Source organism: Puma concolor, chromosome C1 (genome assembly GCF_028749965.1).
Source record: "Puma concolor isolate L17-30 chromosome C1, mPumCon1.1.hap2, whole genome shotgun sequence".
Lineage (NCBI taxonomy): Eukaryota > Metazoa > Chordata > Mammalia > Carnivora > Felidae > Puma > Puma concolor.
In genome coordinates this window covers 211,481,693-211,506,504 of record NC_141674.1, presented here as the reverse complement: position 1 = coordinate 211,506,504, position 24,812 = coordinate 211,481,693, and the positions used below count along the sequence as shown (strand labels likewise).

Below are 24,812 nucleotides of genomic sequence, written 5' to 3'. Positions count from 1 at the left end.
CTGACCTTAAGTCAGTTAATTTTGGAAATCTTTAGGGCTACAATAGACTTACAATAAATAGGCTATAATTCAGTGAGCAAGTCAAGTAACCTAAAATATTGGGTCTACTAGGTCAGGTCTAGTGTTTCTTCCAATACAGACAATGTACAGTCTGACCTCTGGAACAGAAAGTTCCGGAGACAAGAAACATCTGTTGGGCCATTACTAAATGCTCACCCTTCTTATTCTCCCTCCTTTTTAAAAAGTGCACAGCTTAATTAGTTTTCATGAACTGAACATGTGGGACCAATATCTAGATCAAAATACAGACCACTTCTGGGGCACCCGAAGTTAAACGTCCAACTTCAGCTCACATCATGATCTCATGGTTCGTGAGTTGGAGCCCCACACTGGGCTCTGCGCTGACAGCTCGGAGCCTGGAGCCTGCTTCAGATTCCAGGTCTCCCCCTCTCTCTGCCCCTCCCCAGCTGTGCTCTGTCTCTGTCTCTCAAAAAGGAATAAACGTTAAAAAAAAAATACAGAACATTTCCGACACTCATCAATCTCTGCACGTGCCCTTTTAAGTCACTGCTCCCAACTAAAGAGAACCCACAACCCTGATTTCTGACCGGTGGAGACTCCTTTATTTTCATGCATAAATGGATTCATACACTATGTAACCTTTGTGAGTGGTTTCCTTTTATATTATGTTTGTGATCCACATTGTGTATGTGGTTTTTATTCTACCTGTGCCCCCAAGTGGAACTTCCCTATTCATAGACAGAGGAACTGAGGCTTAGAGATTTCAAGTAACTTGCCAAGACTATACAGCTGGGTCAGTGGCAGAGTCAGGACTCCATCCCAGGAAGACCCCTTTCTACTCTGCTCTAGATTTGACGTGTGTGAGTGTTTTCCTGAATCCCAAACCAGACTCTGTAAACCTGAACAATACTATTGCCTTAATCGTGACTTGGAGACAGGATCTGAAGTCTGCCTCTGCCTTGGACAAGACTCAGTGTAAACAGTAACCACTCTTGGGTTACTAAAGGGACCTGGGATTAGGATCTCCTTTGACGAGGTATCGTTTTAGCAACGGGCCCAACCCCAAAGGGCAGCCTTGGTAGTTCACCATCAAGTAATATTATACACAAGAGAACAGTTTGTAACTTCTTACACAGACAGTTTTCGATGCACTTTCTACCTCACTGTGCCGGAGGAGCATCAAGGGAGGAAGGAGAGGCTGAGCATCCACCTGTCATTAGCAGTCACTGGCATATGACACTTTTCAACTTGAGTGTAGCTGACACGCGATGTTGGACTAGTTCCAGGTCTACGACCTAGTGATTCGACAGTCCTGTCCATGATGCTGTGCTCACCACAGTGGAGCCCCCGTCTGTCACCATACCACGCTATTACAATACTATCCGTATTGTGACTACCAGTCACTACCAGTGACTATATCCCCTGTGTTGTGCCTTTTAGCCTCATGACGTGTTCATCCCGTAACAGGAAGCCTGTATCTCCCACTCCCTGTCACCCATGTGCCCCTCCCCCCTCCCGCCCCCCCCCCCCCCCCCCCCCCCCGGCAACCAGCAACTTGTTCTCTGTATTTATGGGTCTGTTTCTGCTTTTGGTCTATTCAGTTACTTTTTAGATTCCACACATAAGTGAAATCATATGTCTTTCTCTGACTTATTTCACTTAGCGCAATGCCCTGTGTAGGTCCATCCATGTTGTCACAAATGGCAAGACCTCAGTCTTTTTTTTTTTATGGCTAACATTCCATTATGTATTTAAATTTTTAAAAAATATTTATTCATTTTTGAGGGACAGAGAGACAGAGCGTGAGCAGGGAGAGAGAGAGGGAGACAGAATCCGAAGCGGGCTCCAGGCTCCGTGCTGTCAGCACAGAGCCCGACGCAGGGCTCAAACTCACAGACCACGAAATCATGACCTGAGCTGAAGTCGGATGCTTAACCAACTGAGCCACCCAGGCGCCCATAACACTCCATTATATATTATATCACATCTCCTTTATCCATTCGTCTATCGATGGACACTTGGGTTGTTCATGGAATTTTTGTTTAAACAAATGAATGTGAATTTTAATACTAAAAAACTTTCCTCTTTTTAAGATCTGTTTTAAATCCTTTGAAAATTCCATCACTGTGTCAACACTTTATCATGAGATTTTCATGACACTAACGATGATTTTCAAACACTTTTTTCATACATTTAACGATGCTTTAGAATGTTCCAAACTTTCCTTGATCTAAAGTGTTTCTTTGACCAAAATGCCATTTGGTCAGCAGTCTGTAGGTACCTCCGTTTACCCATCCTATCAGCTGATTCTGGAAATTGAGAAGAGGTTGACGATGTCTAAGAATATCTGTATACTTCAGGACTGTATTTTCCCCCCAAATTCAAAACCATGTAGGGTCATTCACTGGACAAATATGTACAAACTCTTGGAAAACTAAACACAGGGCTCCCTGAGGGCAGAGGTCTCTCACTTCTGCATTCTCATTGCCTAGCACAGATGAGGGGCCCGACGTGTCTGGTTGGGGTGACAGAAACCACACGTGGGCCTTGTCTTGAGACACAGGTGGGAGACCACGCTTTACAGCCGACAAAAAGGAACCGAAGGTAGGACTTCCCATCTGTGCGGAAGGAGTGCGTTCTGATAAAAAACGTAGGTACGTGAGCAGGGAGAGGCTAGGAAAAAGATGAAGACCCCTCGGGAAATGAAAACTCCACAGTCTTCTCAGAAGCTCCGGGGCCAGCGTGTCCACTTGGCCTCAGGGGGCGGCTGCCTACAGGACATTTCTGATGGAGATTCCACACCCGTGTGCAGAGGGGGCAGCTGCTGAGCTCGCCCCACCAGGCCTGCATCTCTGTCGGACCCCGCTCTGGGGACCCTCAGGGGCGTCACAGGATTGCCCAGGTCCAGATGGCTCTCTGCTCCAGGCTCTGGACTCCTCAGCCCTTTGTCAGCCCGACCCTCTGGCCTTTCTCTCTTGGGCGGAGGCTCACCAGTCGGGGGACCCACAGGCAGGAAGGGGCTTCTAGTGGCTTCTTCAGAGCCCGGATACAAGTCCTTCTGCCAACTCCTCATGCTTCTTGATCTTTTTTTTTTTTTTTTTTTTTTTTTTTTTTAATTTTCATAACTTTTAATTTCATTATTTAAGAAAGAAGAGGACAGGGGCACCTGGGTGGCTCAGTTGGTTAAGAGTCCGACTTCGGCTCAGGTCATGATCTCATAGTTAGTGGGTTCGAGCCCCACCATCGGGCTCTGTGCTGACAGCTTGGAGCCTGGAGCCTGCTTCGGATTCTGTGTCTCCCTCTTTCTCTGCCCCTCCCCCACTTATGCTCTGTGTGTCTCTCAAAAATAAATAAACATTAAAAAACTTTTTAAAAAAGGACAGTAGGTAAAAGAAGAAACTATAATAAATTGAGCTTGACAAGATAAAAAGCTGCCTCCTCCCGAGACACATAGAGTTCTGGCCCCACTTGCCTGCCACTTGCTATGACATTCACCCTAAAGAGTGGCCGTGGTGTTTTCCCTTCCTGGCTTTCAGCAGCCCCAGCCCTGTGAGCACAGTTACCACCCCACAGCAACCAACTGGCCACTGAAGGCGGAAGTCACAGTCGGGGTCCCGGCCCCTTCAACGGGGCAAATGCAAGATGTCTGGACAAAGCCAGACGGTCTCGGAGACACCACTCACTGGAGAGTTGCCCAGTATGCTGCTGTGGTCCTTAAACACTAGTGAACATCATAAAGGAAAACTGGTTAAAAACACAGATTACGAGATCCCACTGGTAGAGATTCTTGTGCTGGAGCCCAAGAAGCTGCATTTTAATGAGCACCCAAGTGATTCTGTTGCAGGCGGTGTATCAAATCACTGAGAATTGCCGTGGGAAAAAAAAAGATGCTTCACCAGACCTGGGCTCACATCCTGACCCTGCCAGGACCTTGGACAAGTCATTCCCCAGGCCCCCCCCCCCCCACCCCCCAGCCCCTGCTCCCAACCCTCCAGGTGTTGGGCTCATCTGTGCCATGAAGGTGCTGGACTAGACATTTTGCCCCCCCTGCACAGAGATGCCATGACTTGTCTGGTTCCCAGTGAGACATCAGGCTGGCTGGGCTAAGGCTGCAATGGGAGACACCAGCCACCAGCCTTTACTGCCTGCAGCCCGGGTGGCTCACGCTGGAGGATCCCGCCTGCCCTGCTGACCAGCCTGTAGGTGACTTCTGGCATCTGGACACACAACTGGCCGTGCGATGCTCCTTGACAATGTCCTCCAGCTCAGCTGGTCTATCTCGGTGCCCCTCCACTCCGACATTTTAATTTTCAGTAAACTTTTTTATTTTGGAACAGTTTTACATTTGCAGAAAAGTTACAAAGATAACAGAGATGACTCAATTCCCCTAACGTTAACAGCTTACGTTATGACAGTATAGTTGTCAAAGCTAAGGGATCATTTATAGGCATGGGTGCATTACTACGAACTAAATTGCAGGTTTCACTTGGATTTTTACCAGTTTTCCCACTAATTTCCTTTTTCTGTACTAGGATCCGTTTGGATCCTAGCCTGTAGAATGTCCCTCAGTTGGGTTTGTCTTATGTTTTTCCTCATGCTTAGACTGAGGTTATGGATCTTTTTTTTTTTTTTTTTTAATTTTTTTTTCAACCTTTATTTATTTTGGGACAGAGAGAGACAGAGCATGAACGGGGGAGGGGCAGAGAGAGAGGGAGACACAGAATCGGAAACAGGCTCCAGGCTCCGAGCCATCAGCCCAGAGCCCGACGCGGGGCTCGAACTCACGGACCGCGAGATCGTGACCTGGCTGAAGTCGGACGCTTAACCGACTGCGCCACCCAGGCGCCCCAGACTGAGGTTATGGATCTTAAGAAGAAGTCACAGAGGTCAAGTACTCTTCCCATCCTGTCATATCCGGGGCTCCTGCTATCAACATGACTAGCCACTGGGTGGGGGGGTAACCTTGAGTACTTGGTTAAGTAGTGTTTGCCACGTTCCTCCACTTTTAAACTTGTCTGATGAGTTCCGAGGGAATAAAGCTTTGAGTCTCTCCAGGAATGACCAGGATAAAATGGAGGAAGTGGGAGTAGGTACCTCAAGGAGGCTTGGTCACCTGTTGGGCAATGACTGGATAGGGTGGGGGTCGTCCCTGACCTTCACTGGGCCCCAGGTCCCTGGATTCCAGGTGAAGGGGCTCCAACACTGGTGTGAATGTATGAATCACCACGAGGGCTGGAGAGAGTTTCCGATTCTGCAGGCTTGGCATGGAGCCCAGGCCACTGTATTTTTAATGAGCTCCCAGGTGATTCAGACCTACAGTAGCTCTGGGGAACCAATGAGCTACAGCTTAGATTTTTCTTTCAACTAAAAATATCCACCTTGGGTTTGCTTCCAGTTTTTACACTTGCCAGCAGGTGGACCCAGAGGCCTGTGACACGGAGTCCACTGAAGAAAACTAGGGCAAATTCCAGTCAACAAAGCATTCCGCCTCGTAAGCAGAACTGGGGTTATTTTGAAACAGATGGGCTCTACAGAGGCTGCCGCACTGAATATTATGGAGCTGTTTATTGTCTAGATGGTCTGGATTATCTGCCAGCATCTAGCAGTTTCTCTGTCACATCAGACTTCTTCAAGAGCAGAGGAGGAGACGGACGAGGCACTCAGAGAGGGTTAGACGTGGTTATGGATGTGGATGCGGAGTCGGATATTTTAACCGGCTCTAAACTCAGAATCTACTCTCGCTACTGTGCTTACTGCTTTGCATCACGGAGGGCTTTTTACTGCAAGGGTCTGTATCCCCCTAACTCCAGGTTAGAAGAGGTAAACAAACACAATCTGTGGGAATAAGACAACCGTGGATGCAGTGATACCAAAAACGACTTATCGTAAAACCTAACCAAAGCGGTGATGTTTCCCGGTCCACACTGTCACCCCAACGCCACTTATACTTGCCCCCAGTCTTCTTTCCTTCTGCCCCCTCTCCTTGTACCGCCCCAGCAGAATAGCAGGAGGGAGGAAGTGAGATAAACAAGGGCCATACGACTGTGCCTGATGCAGCGGTTCCGCGTGTGCAGGGCCAGGACTTATAAACGGAGTGTTCTGTGAGTCCTGGAAATCTGCAAAGAACTCCAGCATCCATGGCTCCTCCCTGGAGGATGTTTTCAATTCCTTAGCCCATGACCTCAGACACTTAGCTGCTGTCCTGGCCAGCCCAGGCCCAGAGGGGCCACGAAGGGGTCTTTGAAGCTGGCGGCTTGGTAATTGGTGGTCTGGCTGTCTCTGCGGCTGGACAGTCCCCAGGGGTTGGAGGGATACCGAGAGGGGCTTCCTGGCGGACGAGGCCCTGCCTGAGATGGTGGGCTCCTCACTGCCTGGGCCACCAGCTCCCCCGGCTCCACGGGATAAAATGCCAGGTGCGTAGTCCACCCCCACCCCCGCCTCGCGTGCAGGGGGCGACCCTTCGCTCAGAAACGAAAAGCTCCCTAATGCTACTGCTTTTCGCCTGGGCTTTCAAAGCCCCTGTTCACACAGAGGTACAGAGACGCGTCTGTGATGACATTTAGACCTACTTCATTTTTTTCCTCACTCCCTCTCCCTCGAGTTTCAAATCAGAGACAGCTCAAGTTTCAGCTCTGGAAGCAAAGGCCCAAAATAATGTTTTCATTGACTTTTGAAATCACAGCCCATTTAAAATTAGACAATATTTCAGTCAGAAACCTCAATCTTCTGAAAACACCGTTTAGCCTTGGGGAATGAAAAAAAAATACAAATAAACATCATCCCAAGAAATCACAGGGTAAGGAAAAAAATGTGGAAAGCTAATGTGAGAACTTTGGAAAGGGACAAGGGAACTTGGGTTGACAACCTCTGCTGACAGCGACTACTCAGGGGTCAAGTCCAGCTCTCCCTGGACAACCACTGCAGGTAACTGGGTGTGTCAGGAGAAACAAGGAGCCTCGGGAGGCAAGGGGGTTGGGATGGCTGGTCCCCAGGCTCGGTGGCCACAGCGACCCAATGCTTCCATGTCACAGTCCTGTGAGAAACATGGCATAATGAAGCACCAAAGGCCAGATACTGGCCTTAGAGCAGGAAGTCCCAAAGTCTGATGTAGAGAATCTTGGTGAGAGGCAGATTCTAGGCTATAACTTGGGAGATCCCAGCCCAGTATCTGTGGTGGGACCCAGGAATCTGCATTTCTTTTTCTCAAGCACCGAGAGTGGGTCACCGGCCTCATTATATGAAACTTTGATCACAGCAATGCCAAAATGTATTCTGGGGGTTCATCTGGCCTTGGCCATGAGCACCTTTATGGCCACTGAGTTTATAGAAGTCGGTCTTTTGTCACATTTTTCATGAGTCAGAGACTGGTGGTTTCTTGGGGTGTTTATGCTCAATCCTGGATGATGTGGGCTTTAAAAGTAAGGTATCATTGTAACCTGGCTCTCCAGAGGATTATAACAAATACAATTATGGTATTGCCCCAGAGATTCTGTTAGCCCTAACATTAGTGTAGATGAAACTGGCCCACTGCCCCTCACCCAATCCTCGGAACAGAACGATTCACCTCTGGATCCCTGGTGGCCGGTACGTGGTAGGTGTATCACAAATGTTTGGTGCATGGACAAAGAACAGCTAATTGTGCCATCAGGGCCGAGCAGAGAGAGGGAGTCAGGGTGACCAGGCCGGAACAATGGGGCCAGAGGACCCTGACAGAAATGGAGACACATGGTGCCAGGTAGGGAATTTCAAGGTCTGGGAATCTTGGTTTCTGGCCTTGGCCCCCAACCAGCTCCCAAACCCTAGACATTCATGGATGAGGAACAGGTGAGAGGAGGCTATGCACACACAGACTTAAGAATACAATGCTGTGTATTTGTTTCTTCTATGAAATTCCTTAGGAATTTCCTCTATGGGTTCCTCTAGGAATTCCTCTAGGAATTCCTTTTCCTGGGCTCTGGGATTCATGATACCTTAGAGAAATTTCAGTAGCTAGAAGCAGGCCAAGATAGGAGATGTATTGGGTACATCTAAGCTGAATGCATCTTAAAGACTCCAAAAATTCAAATTATTTCTGCATTTCAAATATCATAAGCCAGATTAGTGCATAACCACATGTCCAGAGATACTGATATCAATGCATAATTACAAAACATCCCTGACCTAGGAACCTGTCCCTGAGATTTTTGATGGCCAAGAGAACATCGTGGTTCAATGCTCTCATGAGAGCTGAAAGCTGCCTGGAATCCTTTTCTCGAAGGTGGGATGAGAGGAGGACAAAGTGATGAGAGCCTCTGCGATGGGGTGTGGCATGGCTGGTGTCCAAGGGTCGCAGTCGGCAGGGCCAGGCTGAGGGCATCACAGGGAAGCAACAGCCATGAGGAGCTAAAACAATGTGAGGACAGTGGCCAGGTGGTTAAATAAAAAAGGCAGGAGAGAGGAGGTGAGCATACATGAAAGAACAGTGACACTCTATTGGATGTACGGTCACCATGACTTCTGAATGGCCACCACTGGGCTGGGCTCCTCTAGGAGGGCACAGGCACCATGGAAGGGGAGGAGAGCACAAGTGCTGAGCCTGTCTGGGTGGATACACCCCGTTGAGGTGGGCAGCTGAGAGGCCATCGGGGCATCACAAACACACAGGAGCCTTGCTCTCGGAGCCTAAGAGCCAAGAAGTTCTTCCTGAAGGTCAGAGTCCACCTGGAGTTGTGCGGGCTGTGGATTTCTGTGACATGATAAACAATCCCACAAGCGTGGTGGCTGTTTTCAAAACATGCTTCTTTCTGTATTCGATGGTATTTAGCCTAACCCTGAGCCTAACTGCCACTCTTTGCGTGTTCTTTTAGGTCTGATTAACTCACTCCCACCGCATTCTGGCCTTGTGCCCCATCTAAGAGAGCGTGTGGATGTGTGCGTGTGCATGGACACGTGCATGTGGGAGCACATGCACACACGTACACACACACCGAGACTTAAACATCTCCAATAAACAAACCCTCCCAGCCTCAGGAAGGCCTGGGGGCTTTCTCAGACGGTTTTCATACCATTCAAACAGCCTGCCTCTAACTGCCTCATCCTGACCTAGAACTGTTCAGAAATGACTCTAAAATGGCCTCTTAGCAGAGAAGAGATACTCCATAACAATAAAAAGTGACTTACTCTTACAGGGCTGTTAATAATCTCTAGGAAAATAAAACTTACTTTATGAGCATTAAGGGAGACCTTGGGACTAAATTTTTTGAACTTTACTGGCCAAGTTAGGAGTCTAGAATTTGGCTTATCTTGGAAAACAGAGGAGCTAGATGAAGGGGAGGACTATGTTGCTCTCTGAGCCTCTTTGGAAGTATCTCGTGCATGCTGCGGACAGATTAAAAGCTAGTGCTGGAAGGCCTGTCTATGGTTTTAAGAAGGAAGCTCTGAGGAGGCAGTCAGGTGTGGACAGGAGATTCGGGGTGAGATGCGTCCAGACCATAGTAAAAATCATGGGTTTTCAGAGAAGGGAGGGGGGTCATTTGGGGTGATGGTATCCAGTCGGCTCATTTTGGAGATGGGAAACAGAAGTGCAGAGAGGATAAATGGTTTTCCTGTTTTGTGCAGCTATGGGGGCAGAACCAGAAGTCAGGACTCTCGACGGTCTGTTCCTACTACCTGGCTAATTTTTTTTTTTTCTTAAGTTTATTCATTTTGAGAGCCAGAGCAAGTGTGCATGCACAAGCAGGGGAGGGGCAGAGGGAGAGGGAGAGAATGCCAAGCAGGCTCTGTGCTGTCAGTGCAGAGCCCAAAGTGGGGCTGGATGTCAGGAACTGTGATATCATGACCTGAGCTGAAAGACTCAGTTCAACCGACTGAGCCACCCAGGCGCCCCGTCTTATTTTCTCTCTTAGGTATTTCATCCTGCATAACCCACACCTCCCTAGTCAAACCCGCAGTGGACACTGGTGTTTCACTGAAGTGCCCTTCTGCCACATGGCTCTGGCAGGGGACAGAGAGAGGGAATGATTTCTGGAGCCAGACAGACCTGATGTTCTTATCTGTGCAGGGCAGAAATCTACTTCACAGATGTGCTCAGAAATGAATGAACTGAAGAGTTTCACCACCTGTCCCCAAACAATCACAGGTAAGTGGCTCCTGATTATTATACTAATAACCCCCCTTCCAGGCTGCCCCATCCTGGGTACGTCCCCACCATACAGCCAGTTAGTCACACGTACCCAGACCCTAGTCATCCGAGACTATTCCTTCTTCCTCACCTGCCCCTCTTGGACCCCTCACCGAATCCTGTCATTTTAACCCGAACATTTCCCAAACTCCTCCCTTCCTCTCCATCTTCCCCGTCACCAACCCTGTCTGAGCCACCTGCTTCGTGAGCCCGGACTGGCGTCTGAGCCTCTAAGTGATCTCCCCACACTGTCTCTGGTCCTCCTACCAGCCATTCCGCACACAGCTGTGGGAGAGCTTCTGGAAAGCACGTGCCTCATCAAGTTCATCCTCTGCCTGCCAAGGGTTTCCTTTTATTTAAGTACAAACATCAAAATTTGTACCCAGTCCAGTACACTTGCCCTGTCACCTCCCACTCACCAGTTCCCTCCTCCAGCAACCAGCTCAAACACCATGTCTCCAGGAAATTGTGCCCAACCCCTCTCCCCTGCCACCCCAAACCCGCAGTGAGGGTCCTCTTCCCTAAGCTCTCACAGGAACACGGCCCCTTCCTTCAAAAGCACACAGTGCCCCCATTAGTAATTGGACAGGACTCATTATTTCAATAATGTGGGTTCTCACTGGGCTTTGAGCTCTGCGGGGTAAGAACAGGGAGAGATTGTGTTCACATTCTCTCTCCAGGGATGAATAAATAAATGAGCCGATGCAGGAATGAGAGAGAGGGAGGGAGGGAGGAGGTAGGGTAGTAACTATTGTCCGCATTTTACAGATGGCCAAACTGAGGCTCCAGAAGGTGTGTGATTTCCTGAGGCCTCAAGAGCCAGCACATAATATAGCCTGGACACGAGGGGCTGGATCTGAGCCCAGTGTTCTCTGTCCTCCATGAGGCACCCACCCATCTCCCTTTAACCAGCACCCACATCTCTCCCTTTAACATTCAACTTTCTCCACTTCAACCAGTGGCTCAGCAAAAAAAAAAAAAAAAAAAAAAAAAAAAATCAGTGTTTTGTTCTTTTTTTTTCAATGGGGGCTATGAGGGTACAGGAGGGGCCATAATTGGTACGTGAAAAAAAAGAAGAAATTGCAAGTTGATATAGTGGATATTTTGAGTTAAAAAAAAAAGATGACCATGAAAAGGCACAAAATTTGTTGCTATTTAGACCAACTATAACCACATTTCCAGAATTGTTTCTATGCTATCTGAAGATAGCAGATTAAGGGCAACTGACTTGGCAAAAGGCCTAGACGGGTTTTCAGACGCTCTTAGGTTAGAAAAAAATAAGGGCAGTAAAAGCTCCGGTGAGGACACTACACCAACATGACGGATATAAATGGAACATACTTCTATGAGTCATTTGTAGCTTTAAATACTACAGAAAAAAGAATTTATAAAACATGCCCAAACAGCCTCCCTTTGATGTGGCGAACCCTTTTAAAACCACATTGTTCAAATTTATGTTAAAATGCAAACCCTTCATGTTTACAATGGCACTCTCGGAGAAATGCAATATAAAAGTACAACTGTTAAATTTCAAAGACAAGACTTATAACCTCAGAACAATAGGGCATTCCCAGTGCAAATTTATGAGCTGTTAAACCTCAAAAGGTTTCTTCAATTAGCAGTGAAGGCTTTTGACATATTTGCAGCCTGATATAGGGGCTGCTCTTTCTATAATTTGGGGTGTATTGCTTTTATCAGAACTTTTCCTTACTTTTATTGACCTCGGCCGACAACCATTGTGCTTCTCTGTGCACAGCGTTTGATCCTGCTAATTATGCTGTGGGGCCAGGACGGCATTTCACGGTTTACCATTGCTCCTGGGGCGCGCTACAAATTATACATAATGCATTGCATTGTAATTGCTGCATTGTGAACTTGGCTTGCCTTTCCAACATAAAATACCGACATCCAAGTAGTTTTATTATAAAAAAAACCATAAGGGATTCTTTTGGATTATAAACATCTGAAGACATAACATTCTCATGAATTCCAGCTGGCTATTTTGGACACACAGAGGGCAGGCAAGGCTGAAAAGCAAAGCAAATATACTTCATATTGATGTTTACAGAGGAAAAGGAGAGGCAGTCCTAAAGGCAAGAAGACTATGCTGAATGCAAAACACAACAGAGGGAGCAGAAGCTGAAGGGCGGACAGAAGTCCAAACTGAGAAACTGGAGATGCAAATTCTAGCGATGGTCCTAGGCCTCACTGGGCCTCCAGTTCCTCATTTTGAAAACAAAGGCACAGAACCAAGTGAGCACAAAAGTCCCTTCTCCCCAAAGACAGCGGCCTCAGGAGAGCAGTGGCTTGTTTTCTGCATCTAATTCATCAGGCCAGCCTTCCTACCAGGGGGCTAGGAACCTGAATCTTGTAGTAAACATGAGGCCTCTCTTGGGTGCCCTACTGGTTTGGGGCCTCGGACAATAAGATAATGGCTTTTTAAAGGGCGGGGGGCAGAATGAGTGAAGCCACACGTTTTATATATGCAACACGGCCAGCTGGCAAACAAAATTACGAGAACGGTATGGGGGTCAGTGAGGCTTATCGCTGTGGCCTGCACGCCCCAGGCCGGAAGTCCGTGCTCCGGACACCCCCCAGCAGGCTGCTTGTGTCTCCAGGCCTGTGGTTTAGAAGCAACACCTAGGTACCAGGCAACTGCTCCTAATCCTCTTTTCTACCTGCACCCTCCTCCCCCACCAAAACGAGACAGTAGCCTGATCTATGAGTTCAGACTGGTTTCTTTTCACTTCCTTTCAGGGAGAAGAATGTTCTAGAAGAGCTTAGGTGGAGGTGGCACTCTATCTGAGCACATTCTGCATCAGTGAGGATGCCGTCATCAAAGTTGGGGAGAAGGTGGGGGTGAGGTTGTGGGGGGGTGGGTGTGGGTCAGGCTCATGCATCTTTTTTTTTTTTTTTTTTTTTAAATTTTTTTTTTCAACGTTTATTTATTTTTGGGACAGAGAGAGACAGAGCATGAACGGGGGAGGGGCAGAGAGAGAGGAAGACACAGAATCGGAAACAGCCTCCAGGCTCTGAGCCATCAGCCCAGAGCCTGACGCGGGGCTCGAACTCACGAACCTCAAGATCGTGACCTGGCTGAAGTCGGACGCTTAACCGACTGCGCCACCCAGGCGCCCCAAAGGCTCATGCATCTTAATAATTTACAACAAATCATTGCTGAGGACACACTGCTTCCTCGCTGCTTCCATGCGTCACACTGGCTGGGTTTGGAAGCCGATGACTTGGCATCCTCACTTCTCTTGTCTAATGGTATTTCTGGGTGCGGGGTGCGGGGGGATGTCTGTGTAAGATCCAGGATGAGCAGATAGCTACAGGCTGTCCCCACAGGCTCTGCCTGGGAGCTATATTTGGGCTGCCCTGACGGGGATGGTGGCCAGTTTTGTCACACCTTCACAGGGTCCCTTGGGCCAAAGGCTCGGGAGGTTTCATCCCTGTTCCAATCCATGCTGCTTTTAGTCTCCAAACAATCGAGACTTCTGACCAGTCAAGTTGGCCATGCCGGTGAGGGTGGAAAGGGGGACTATTAAAAAAAATTTTTTTTTTAATGTTTATTTATTTTTGACAGATAGAGACAGAGCATGAGCGGGGGAGAAGCAAAGAGAGAGGGAGACGCAGAATCCAAAGCAGGCTCCAGGCTCTGAGCTCAGCACAGAGCCCGATGTGGGGCTCAAACTCACAGAGTGTGAGATCATGACCTGAGCCGAAGTCGGACGCTCAACCGACTGAGCTACCCAGGCGCCCCTGAAAGGGGGACTATTTTTTTTTTTTAATGTTTATTTATTTTTGAGACAGAGAGAGACAGAGCATGAACGGGGGAGGGTCAGAGAGAGAGGGAGACACAGAATCTGAAGCAGGCTCCAGGCTCTGAGCTGTCAGCACAGAGCCCGACGCGGGGCTCGAACTCACGGACCGTGAGATCATGACCTGAGCCGAAGTCGGACGCCCAACCGACTGAGCCACCCAGGCGCCCCGAAGGGGGACTATTTTAAACTGAGCCCACTTGCGTGATTGCATTCATATTTTCTGTGTTGCTCAGACCTAAAGACAAAATACAGCACCTCAGTCCTGCAGCCAGATACACTCAGCAGAGCCCACAGGGGGCATGTTTTCAGCTCTTGTTTTCTGTCAGCAATGGCAGAACTTGGCCTATGTGTATGATCTCTTTTCAACTATTTTCTAAATCATATGTAGTTTCCATAAGCATTACCACAACTTCTAACGTGCCAGTATAAAAGGCAACACTTAAGGAGTTTATGTGTAGATCACTGTTGAAAATTCTAAGCCTAACAGATGTTCAGGGCTTCCTTCTTTGTGTAGAAATACATGCATTTCCATGCCTTTCTGCACTTGACAACATTTGACACAGTGTCTTTGCATCCAAGCAACCTCCCTATTCTGTACCAAACCACCCCCTTTCCTTAAGAGAAAGTTTCTGTTGTTGAGGTGGGACTGGCCTGGTTTCTGCGGGCTCCAAGGGGAAATGAGAAAGTGTCAGGAAAATCAAGAAGCGGGTGGCCCCAGGAGGAAGGGGACTTCTGCAAGGGGATGACCACTCTGAGGAAGGCAAGCCAACTGTCAGGGCCTCAAGAGCATCTACTCCCACAAGTTTCCGACACGGTCCTGTCAAAAAGAGTTTCTCTTTATGCTCCTTTATCATCTTGGCGTTGCTTAAACCTTGGGAGACCCAACAGGAGCGTGGGTCTAAAAGCTCACGTGTTAGAAATGGAGCTTCTGATTAAAGGGAAGGAATAGCTGGCGGTTTTAAGAACACAATTTCCAGAGTGACCCGGCGGCTCAGTCGGTTGGGCAACCGAGTCTTGATTTGGGCACAGGTTGTGATCCCAGGGTCATGGGCTCTGCACTAAGCATGGAACCTGCTTGAGTTTCTCTCTCTCCCTCTGCCCCTCTTCCCTGCTTGTTCTTTCTCTCTCTCAAACAAAAATCTTAAAGAAAAAAAAAACACTACAATTTCCTTCCCACCACCAAGAGACTTGACTCTGACCCTTCCCTGGGTCACCGCAGTGAATGAGTTGGGGCGACTGGCAGTGCTGCGGTCCACATGTGGCCATCAGGCCAGTGGACCTGGGCCTTGTGTGTGCCACAGGAGCACAGCCTGCAGGAGATACGTGGCCTAAACCTGGTAAAGGTCACCCACGTACAAGGCCAGGGACCTTATAGGAGTGAGCTCCAATTATACAACGCCTTCGGCCCCAGACGGGTCGCCGCCCTGTCCTGAGAGATGGGTACTGGACGCTAGAGTGCCCTGGTGCTTGGAAATTCCTACGCAAATCGCTTCCAGGATAAACTCGTATTTATTTTTCAACCAACTGGGAGAATCAAATGACCAGATGTCTCTTTTGTAGATCTTCATTAACGAACAAGAGACCTGACAGAAGTCACCACCTGGATTCTCGGGACTCAAAGGCAGCAACACTCACACAATATTGTGGGGTCAGGTCCTGGTTAAGCTTCACCGCATTCACGCTCTATGCTCACCACTGTGTCCCGAGACCTGAAATTCTGAAAGGACCCTGTGAGTCAAATGTTAAGTGCAGTAAAATTTGGTGTAAAGGAAATACGCTCTCAAATGTCAGTTCTATTGGGGTGATGATCCACCTAGTTTCATAATCTCTGGTTAACTAGAAAACTCACAACTTCTTCCTCCTACTGCCGACAGCTGACGTTTTATTGTGTGCTTACTACGTGTCGGGTATGGAGTTAAGCATCTGATGTGACGATGAGGGACAGGGGGGAGGGGGGGTTGTGGCTCACCAGTCACAGCCAGGAGAGGACACAGTTAGTGTCCTCATTTCCATCCCTTCTAACCTCCTTTATTTTGGTTTAGAGTTTGTAATTTCTAATTCCAGCAAAGTCTTGGAGGCTGTCTGAAAATTTACTAATTTGTCTCTCCCCTCTTTCCTTAATTAATACAACCGACATTAACTGAAAACATGGACTGTGTGTCAGGCACCATTCTAGATTAAGGAAGAATAAGGTACAGTTTCTTCTCTTGAGAAACTCACGGAAGCCTAAGATGAATAGGGCTATAGGTTTAAATGAGTGCATATATTCACATCCATGAGACCTATGCGCTAAAGCCAATATTAAACGTATGTAAAATTTCTAAAGCTAATGACATCCCCCTCGTTTTACAGATCCTGAAACAGGGTTCAGAAAAGCTCAGAAACTTGCCCAAGTCCCTCAGCTAGCCTCCACTAACTTTGTGGTTGTTGCTGTGGTGGTGGTTGTTAAGATTTTGTTTTTAAGTAATCTCTACAGCCACTGCGGGGTTCAAACTTACAACCCCGAGATCAAGAGTCCCGTGTTCTACTGACTGAGCCAGCCAGGTGCCCTGCCTGCATGAACCCTGGAACTGGAACCCGGCCCTCCTCGTTCTCATTGATGACAGACACACCTATGATTCAGCGCATCAAATACTGTATGTGCTCCAACAAGGTTTCCAGCAAGAAGGGTCATTCCAATGGCTCAGGCGGCCATAAGGCATTGCCAGTCTTGCTCACATAGCACATAACTCGACTGTGTGAGAACAGTGGCTTCTCTTTGATGTAGGGCCACAAACACGCAAAACATGCAGTTGGTGGGTGGTTAACCTTCCATCAAAGAGCTCTGTGTTCCTCCGACGGACTGCTCCTCCCACCTGGTTCAACAGTGAGCAAACAGCCCAGCTAATTTCAATCCAAACTTCGGACCTATATTTGGCAGCAAAGTATGTTTAGAACTTTGCAGGGTTGGCCATGCAAGGGTCGGAATCCTAACTATTCAAATTGTTACACCCAGTTGTGCAAAAGGGGCCTTTGACTCCGGCCACTCGTCAAGGCCTGTGATACTGGGTAAGGACGCAAGAGTGTGGCAAGGCTATGAGTCAGCCTCCCCACAGTCCCCTCAAATCCTCAAGCCTAGCACATGCCAGCAGCCATTCTCCTACCTAGTGGTCAACCTGGACAAAAAGGCTCTCAGGAGGGAGCAGCTGGAAGGGTCAACAGTCAGGATTACGATTTTAGGACAGAAAACTCTACTGGCCTTACAGTTGTTCTAAGGCTCAGACAAATGCTGGAAAGGGATGTGATCTGTGGCAGTTATGCCCGTGAATGAAGCAGCCCCACGTTCTTCCCATTTGATTTTCACTCCGTAAGACAATAACAATGACAATCACAAGACACCTGGCAGTGTTAAGAATGACCATCTCTAGAACTTTTAGGCTTGTTTACTCATGGTCTAATTTACCACCTTCTCTAAAGAGAAAACAGTTCAACTATAAAACATTAGAAAAGTTCTTGCTGGGGTGCCTGGGCAATTCAGTCAGTTAAGTCTGACTCTTTTTTAAAAAAATATTTTTTTAATGTTTATTTATTTTTGACAGAGAGAGAGAGAGAGAGAGAGAGAGAGAGAGAGAGAGAGAGAGAGAATGAGCGGGGGAGGGGCAGAGAGAGGGAGACACAGCATCCGAAGCAGGCTCCAGGCTCTGAGCTGTCAGCACAGAGCCCGACAAGGGGCTCGAACTCACAGACCGTGAGATCATGACCTGAGATCATGACCTCAGCCAAAGTCGGATGCTTAAGCGACTGAGCCACCCAGGTGCCCCAAGTCTGATTCTTGATTTTGGCTCATATAATGATCTCATGGTCTTGAGATAGAGCCCCATGTTGTGCTCTGTGCTGACTGTGGAGCCTGCTCAGGATTCTCTCCCTCCCTCTCTCTCTCTCTCTCTCGCTATCCCTCCCCTGCTTGCACATGCGTGCTCTCTAAAAAAATTAAAAAATAAAAAGTTCTTGCTGAACAGGACTGGGCAGGGAAGAAAGAGTAAACAGGAGCAGAAACATCTAGCAACTGCTTTGGGAAATAATCCCAAGGCCATGGAGCGTTAAATAAATACCAACCTTCCGATGGGGATAGTTTTGGGTAAATGGCAAAGCACATGAGGAAGCCGAGTAGAAAAGGGCATATGAAAATTCCACCTTCCTGACTTCCTTACACAACGAGGCCAGACGTTTCCCCTCAGGCACCCACTTCTTGGTCACCAACATCTCCAACACAACAAAACACCTCAACATTTTCTTGAGTAATTATATTCTTAAGTTGATGTCAGGCAAATCTTGTTCTTTCTCTGGGGAGAATATGCTTTGGGATTCTTGCCACAAATGAAAATGCCCTTGATGAGTTTAGGAACAGCTCCCTTAAGAACCATATAGATCTAGGGGCTCCTGGGTGGCTCAGTTGGTTGATCGTCTGGCTCCTGATATCAGCGCAGGTCTTAATTTCAAGGTTGTGAGTGCAAGCCCCCTGCTGGACTCCACGTTGAACGTGGAGCCTACTTTAAAAAAACACACACAAAAAAGAACAATGCAGATATATCCATACATGCAAAAAGGCAATACTGAAAGTGAACAAGGGGTGCCTGGGTGGCTCAGTTGGTTAAGAGTCTGACTTCGACTCGGGTCATGATCTCACAGTTTGTGGGTTCAAGACCTGTGTCAGGCTCTGGGCTGACAGCTCGGAGCCTGGAGCCTGCTTCGGATTCTGTGTCTCCCTCTCTCTCCCTCTGCCCCTCCTTCACTCATGCTCTGTCTCTCTGTGTCTCTCAAAATGAATAAATGTAAAAAAAAATTAAAAGAAAAAAAAAATGGAAGGTGAACGAGAGTCCCTGGGTTGAAGTTCAGGGAGGAACCACCATGAGGAAGGACGGTGCCAGAGGGCACAATACAAACTCAAGAAGCGTTCTACATCTGCTTATTCTGAAGTCCAGGCCCACCAAGAGATTTGAAAAGAAATACAGAAAAATACCATAGCAGTGGAGAAACTGAACGTTTACGTGCTCAATCTTTATGCTCTAGGCTTCCTTCCCCACTGTAGGCTTTAGTTTATAAACAGAAGGGTTGTCTTTTGAATACACAAGGTCACGTGTGCATGTACATACAATCCAACCACAAAATGAGTAATAAAAAGCAAAGACATTTCAAATATACGTCACCAAAGGGACCCCAAGGAGCAAGAGACAGACCTCTGGACTCCAGGGACGAGTCTGTTCTGGTCACTGTGGTGTTGCTAGTCCAGGTGGCCAAGGAGTGTTTGCTGAATGACAGAATCCTGAAGGATTTTCATGGATGGAGGGCAAGTTCCAGCATTTCTGCCCCGAACCGGAAACTCAGCCCATCAAGCAGCATTGCAAGTTTTTGAGTTTAGCCCAAGAGTGGCCTGGAGGCCTCTTAAAGAGGTCCGTCACAGTCTCTGGAGGCCCTGGGGCTCCGTGAGGAGCAAGTACTCCCACTGCCCACCCACATAAGTGTGGACCCCCTTTTCTAGGGTGAAAGCAGGTCTGAGGAAGAAAAAAAAGGGCTTTTTAAAAGACAGTCCTAGTATCTCCCCTCCTCATTTAGTCCCTTTGTATTTCTTTCTTTCATCAGGAGGGGGCGCTCTCTCTAGCTTTCCACCATGTTCAGTAGGTCACTTGCTACCAAACCCTAGAGCTTTGAAGAAAGATGAAGATTCATCTTCGGATGAAACAAAGTCACATAGTTGTATGTCTTAATGCATCTGAAATGATACAAGGTGAGGCTTCCAAAAGTAAAAGCCCACAAAGGTCCTCAGACATCCCCACATGACTGACAGGACATCCCTGTTCTCACAGAGCTTACCGTCTGGTGCGGTCAGAGGCACACATCAACAGCCGCCATCTCCTTGTGAAATATCTAAGAAAAGAACTCCTCTGAACCTCAATCTCCTCGTGGAAAAATAACCGACCCAGACCCAGAAACCACGGCCTTCAGGGCAGTTTTGAGGATGCAATTCAAAACAAAAAAGATGGGAAAGTATTTCGCAAGCTCGAACTGATGAGAAGTAAAAAGTTTTAACTTCTTAGATCTTGGTACCTCCAGGTGGTAAATGTCTCTTACTGTGTCTGGTGCCGCACCTGCTACCTACAAAGACTCAGTGCTCAGAACAGACAAATCTCTACCAAACCCTAAAAATAAGGCTTCTACAGGTGTCCTTCTGCAGCCAACAGATGTTCCTGAGGGACAGACACACATAAACCAGGATGCTTCATGCATAGACAAATCTTGGTTCATATCACGGCGCTCTGAAGAGTCAGAGGTTTAATCAAACAAACAAAATCTTACTTTGGGAAAAGAAATGAAACCATTTTTCAACTAGCTTCAGTCCTAAGCAGATACCACCATTTATTCGCCCTAGGAATGAGAAGCCATGGACTGCTCCTAAATTCAATTGTACGTCTCTCTTTTGCAGACATTTTATTAAACACCTAAAGCCTCCCAGCCGGCAATGCTAGTAGGTAAAAGGGGAAAATGAACTCAGTTTTGGAAAGAAAGGATCACATGACATAGTTTGGAAATCTATCCTTGGAGGCAATCTGGTTCTATTATTTGTCCTGTTTTTTTCTCTATTCTTTTTTGTGGGCACCCTTTTGAGGAGCAGTGTGGGAGAGGGCTGGGGTGGGAAATGGCCAGGTTAAAAGCAGCCCCGGCACTGAAGAAGGATAACATTTAGAAATCTCTGTGAAGAGGAAACTGGCTGCTTCGAATGTGTTAGACTAGACCCTCCTTCTGGCTGCAGGGCTCCCTTTGGGTCTCACCGCAGGATGTGTGTTAAGATGATGTGCAGCGTGTTTAAATAAAACAAGAAAACAAACCAAGAAAAATTTAGCCTTATGAAGAAGGAAAATCGCCTAAAAATACTTTACTACGACTTCAAACATGAAATCACATTTACAAAATAACATTTTAATGACTTAGGCGTAAATGACTCAGGAACATATGGATTAAATTTCCTTCAAAATGCATATGGCTTGAACAATTAGGGGGACTTGCTTGGCAAAAATTAGCTTGGTTTGTAGAGCACAGCTCTGGAAAAAGGAAAAAAAAAAAAAGAAGTGTGTCAAACGGCACTCACTGTAGCGTCCCTTTCTGGTGCTTTCTTTGGTGACTGAGTCAATTGGCTACAACAGCCATTACCTAACAAACTTGGAACAACTTTCTTGGAAATGGTTTAACTCTTTTTCCCTATTTAGGCAAAGTATTCAATAAGTTTATAATAAATGACTCTCCTTCACCCCCAATACTGCATCAAAAATAGAGGCCCACTTCTGTAAAAAAATGTTGAGCTGTCTTAGGCCCAGAGCAAATGGCTGCTGCATCTTTTTGATAACAGGGATTTAACATTTTGGGATGTTAAAACAGGGATGTTTTTATTTTCTTTTAGTCTATTTGGAGTAAACTTTAGAGAGTACCCTTTTCCCCCCAAAATTAACGATGCAAATTTTAGGCAAAGCCCACAATAATCAGGTTCTGTTTTACTTGCCCAACCTTTTTTGTTTTTTCACTCAACTTCACATGCGAATACTACCACTGTCTCTGTAAAATACCTTAGCATTCATAGTGTTTACTGGTTCCAAAATGTACCCTCAAATACCATCTCATTCTATCCTAGGGGGCAGTCATGATGAGCATTCAAAATATTTTTTTTAAGATTAAAACAATTATTTTTACTCTTTATTTATTGAGATTGAGAGAGAAAGAGAGAGAGAGAGAGAGAGAGAGCAGGGAGAGGCAGAGAGACAGGAAAACCCAAGCAGGCCCCATGCTGTCAGTGCAGAGCCTGATGCAGGGCTTGAACTCACGATCCATGAGATCATGACCTGAGCCGAGATCAAGAGTCGAATGCTTAACCAACTGAGCCACCGAGGCGCCCCTCAACCTATTTTTTCGATAAAGAAACTGAGAGCTGAGGTTCAGATCAAGGTCATAAAGCACCAACCAGCCATTATGCAAACATCAGATTTCTTATCTTGAAATTTTTTATTATTCATTTTTAGTAATATTTGGTAGTGGCACTCTCCCTAGTCCCTTTAGAATACTAGAATCTCTATTCTTCAAGGACCAGAACAAATGCCACACCTTTCAAGATATGACCCTTGAACACCCAGTCTCTAAGTGTGATGGTCTTTTTTTTATTGTGTCAGCTGGGCTCATCTATGGTCTCCAGTTATGTAGCCAAACACGAATGGGGGTGTTGTTGTAAAGGTATTCAGTAGATATGACTAAAGTCCATAATCTTTTGACTTTAAAGAAGATGATTCTAGATAATCGGGGTGGGCCTAATTCAGACAGGCCCCAAAGACCAGAGCTGAAGTTTCCCTGAAAAAGAAGGCATTTTCACCTGTGGATTGCAGCTTTAGCACGTGCCCGAGAGTTTCAGCCCACCCGTCCTGCAGGCCTGCCTACAGATTTCAGACTGGTCTGTGCAGCACCCTCAGGTGCATGAGCCAATTCCTTGCACTGAATCTCCTAATATATGTCTCCCACTGGTAGTTTCTCTGGTTGAACTTGACTAATTCCCCAGGTAATTCTCCTTCTCTGTTCCTATCATTTATATAATTGCCAAAACCATTTGTACTGTAAGTTCTTTGTAGTCAGGCCCACATCTCAGACATCTCTGTAAACCACAGCACTTAAGTCTTACATATAAATAAATATTCCCTGAAAGAATTAGATTATGTAATGCAAGAGCAGAAGGGACAGTGCTTCATCCTCCTGTGAAATAAGTAAACCTGATTCCAAAATGCTCATGGGGAAACAGGACAAGCCAAGGAGAGTCATAGCCTTACAGGTGATTTCACCAAGGAGACTGTTTCTGTCACCTACCAACAGGTTACCAGTTTCTGCTCACTGGACACGACAATCTTATGGGTGCAGGACATTTAAGATTCCTGGGCCCAAAGCACTAAATGATGATCATAACCTTTCTACTCACCCCATCAATGCAACAACTAAAAAGCTCTCACACATTTCCCAATGACCCCCCTGCAGGGGGCATACTGTGCCTTTCAAAAATTACCTCCGTAGCATTAAAACAATTAACATTTATCAAAATATGGAGTAAAAAATTATGCTAAGAATAGCTTCTTCTAAAACAAATGGCAGTTATGGATCAGAAAAATGAAAGATACTAACAGGTTATCATGAATGCCAAAAAGTAATCACATACAGAAAGTCAGAGGCAGGATAAGATTTCTTAACTTTAGGTACTTTATCCAGGCTAAGGATATAAATATTTTTTATTAATTCAACAAGTACTTAGGAGCCCTTCTGTAAGCCAGGAAGTATTTGTTATGAGCTCATGAGAAAACAGCTAGGAAGACCTTCATGGAGCACACAGGGTATATTGTTGGGATGTTAAAATATTAGTTATGTGGCATGCACAGAATTCATTCTTGGAGACCTGGGGGCCTCACAAAGAGCTAATCTACCTTCTACATCACTTTCTCAAAGTGATTTGTAGACCGACCTCAGAGCATCATCCGGGAACTTGTTAGGAACGCAAAAATTCTCGGACCCCATCCCAAACCTGCTGATTCAGGAACTCTGGGGATGGGGCATCCATCCTGCTTGGCACGTATCAGAGTCACCTGCAGAGCTTGATGGAACAGACTGCCAGGTCTCACCCTGGTGTTTCTGGTTCAGCAGGTCTGGGGGGACGTCCAAGAATCTGTATTTCTAACAAGTTCCCAGGACCCGCTTTGAGAAACTATGCTCTACATCTGCCCTAGTATGATGGCCACTGGCCACACGTGGCTCTTTACATTTAAATGAATTCAAACTAAGTAGAATAAAAATTCAGTTTCTCGGCTGTATTAACTATAGTAGTCTCCCGCACATCCGTGGTTTTGCTTTCCGCTGTTTGGGGTGCCCGTGGTTAACCATGGTCACGAGGCAGATGATCCTCCTCTGACATATGGCCAGAAGGTCAAGAGTAGCTTAAGGCTACGTCACTCTCCTCACTTCATCTCATCAATAGGCATTTTATCGTCTCACATTCATCACAAGCAGGGCGAGTGACCAGATATTTTGAGAGAGACCACATTCACATAGCTTTTTATTAGTCTATTGTTACAATCGTTCTCTTTTACTTTTGTTGTTAATCTCTTGCTGTGCCTAATTTCTCAATTAAACTTTATCATAAGTATGTATGTATAGGAAAAAACAGTACATACAGGGTTCAGTACTATCTGTGGTTTCAGACATCCATGGGGGGGGAGGCCTTAGAACGTGTCCCTCAAGGATAAGGGGGAACTCCGATACATTCCAGGGGCTCAGCACATCCAGCGAGTGGCGACCACACTGGACACTGAAGATACAGACCGCACTGCAGAAAGTTCTATGGGACAAGGCTGTTCTGGAGTTACTGACGAGCCCATGCAGGAGGACCCTTCCATACATAGCCAGGTACCAGAGGCAGAGAAAAGACCAATTTCACATATTAACCTTACAGTGGAAAACACAAGGCCAGATGGTCCAAGTCAAGGGGAAAACTGTTTTGCTAGTGAGCTGCTTCTCACGTGGATGACTCACTGTAGCTCCAGGATGAGGAACATCAGGGGTTTATTTACGTAACAGCAGCTAAGGCTGGCGAGACCAGTAGGAATAATGCAGTCTGTCAATTATCATGTTCCTTTTCCTTAGCTCTCAGGGGTAGAGGTGGGGGTTAAGAAACTCAAGCCTTTAAAAGCACAGGGCTGGGGAGCCTGGGTGGCTCAGTCGGTTAAGCGTCCGACTCTTGATTTCATCTCAGGTCATGA

At 46.8% G+C, this 24,812-nt stretch overlaps 1 protein-coding gene and 1 long non-coding RNA gene across 7 annotated transcripts in view; one reads left to right on the top strand and one right to left on the bottom strand.

Annotated features, from left to right (window-relative positions):
* Positions 1 to 24,812, bottom strand: part of RHBDD1 (rhomboid domain containing 1) — a 135,761-nt gene that overhangs the window by 7,025 nt on the left and 103,924 nt on the right. For 4 of the 6 annotated variants that reach the window (XM_086719807.1, XM_086719810.1, XM_086719808.1 and 1 more), the window contains one exon: positions 2,200 to 2,330. The exons of the other annotated variants lie outside the window; for them this stretch is intronic. In XM_086719807.1, the coding sequence (XP_086575933.1) occupies positions 2,215 to 2,330 (116 nt within the window). In that variant the 3' untranslated portion in view covers positions 2,200 to 2,214. Of the gene's footprint in view, positions 1 to 2,199; positions 2,331 to 24,812 lie in introns of those variants that run through there. 6 annotated transcript variants of the gene reach the window in all.
* LOC147578712 (uncharacterized) lies at positions 9,477 to 11,102 on the top strand. Its single transcript, XR_015255597.1, has 3 exons — positions 9,477 to 9,905; positions 10,061 to 10,138; positions 10,949 to 11,102. It is a non-coding gene; the product is annotated as an uncharacterized LOC147578712 (long non-coding RNA).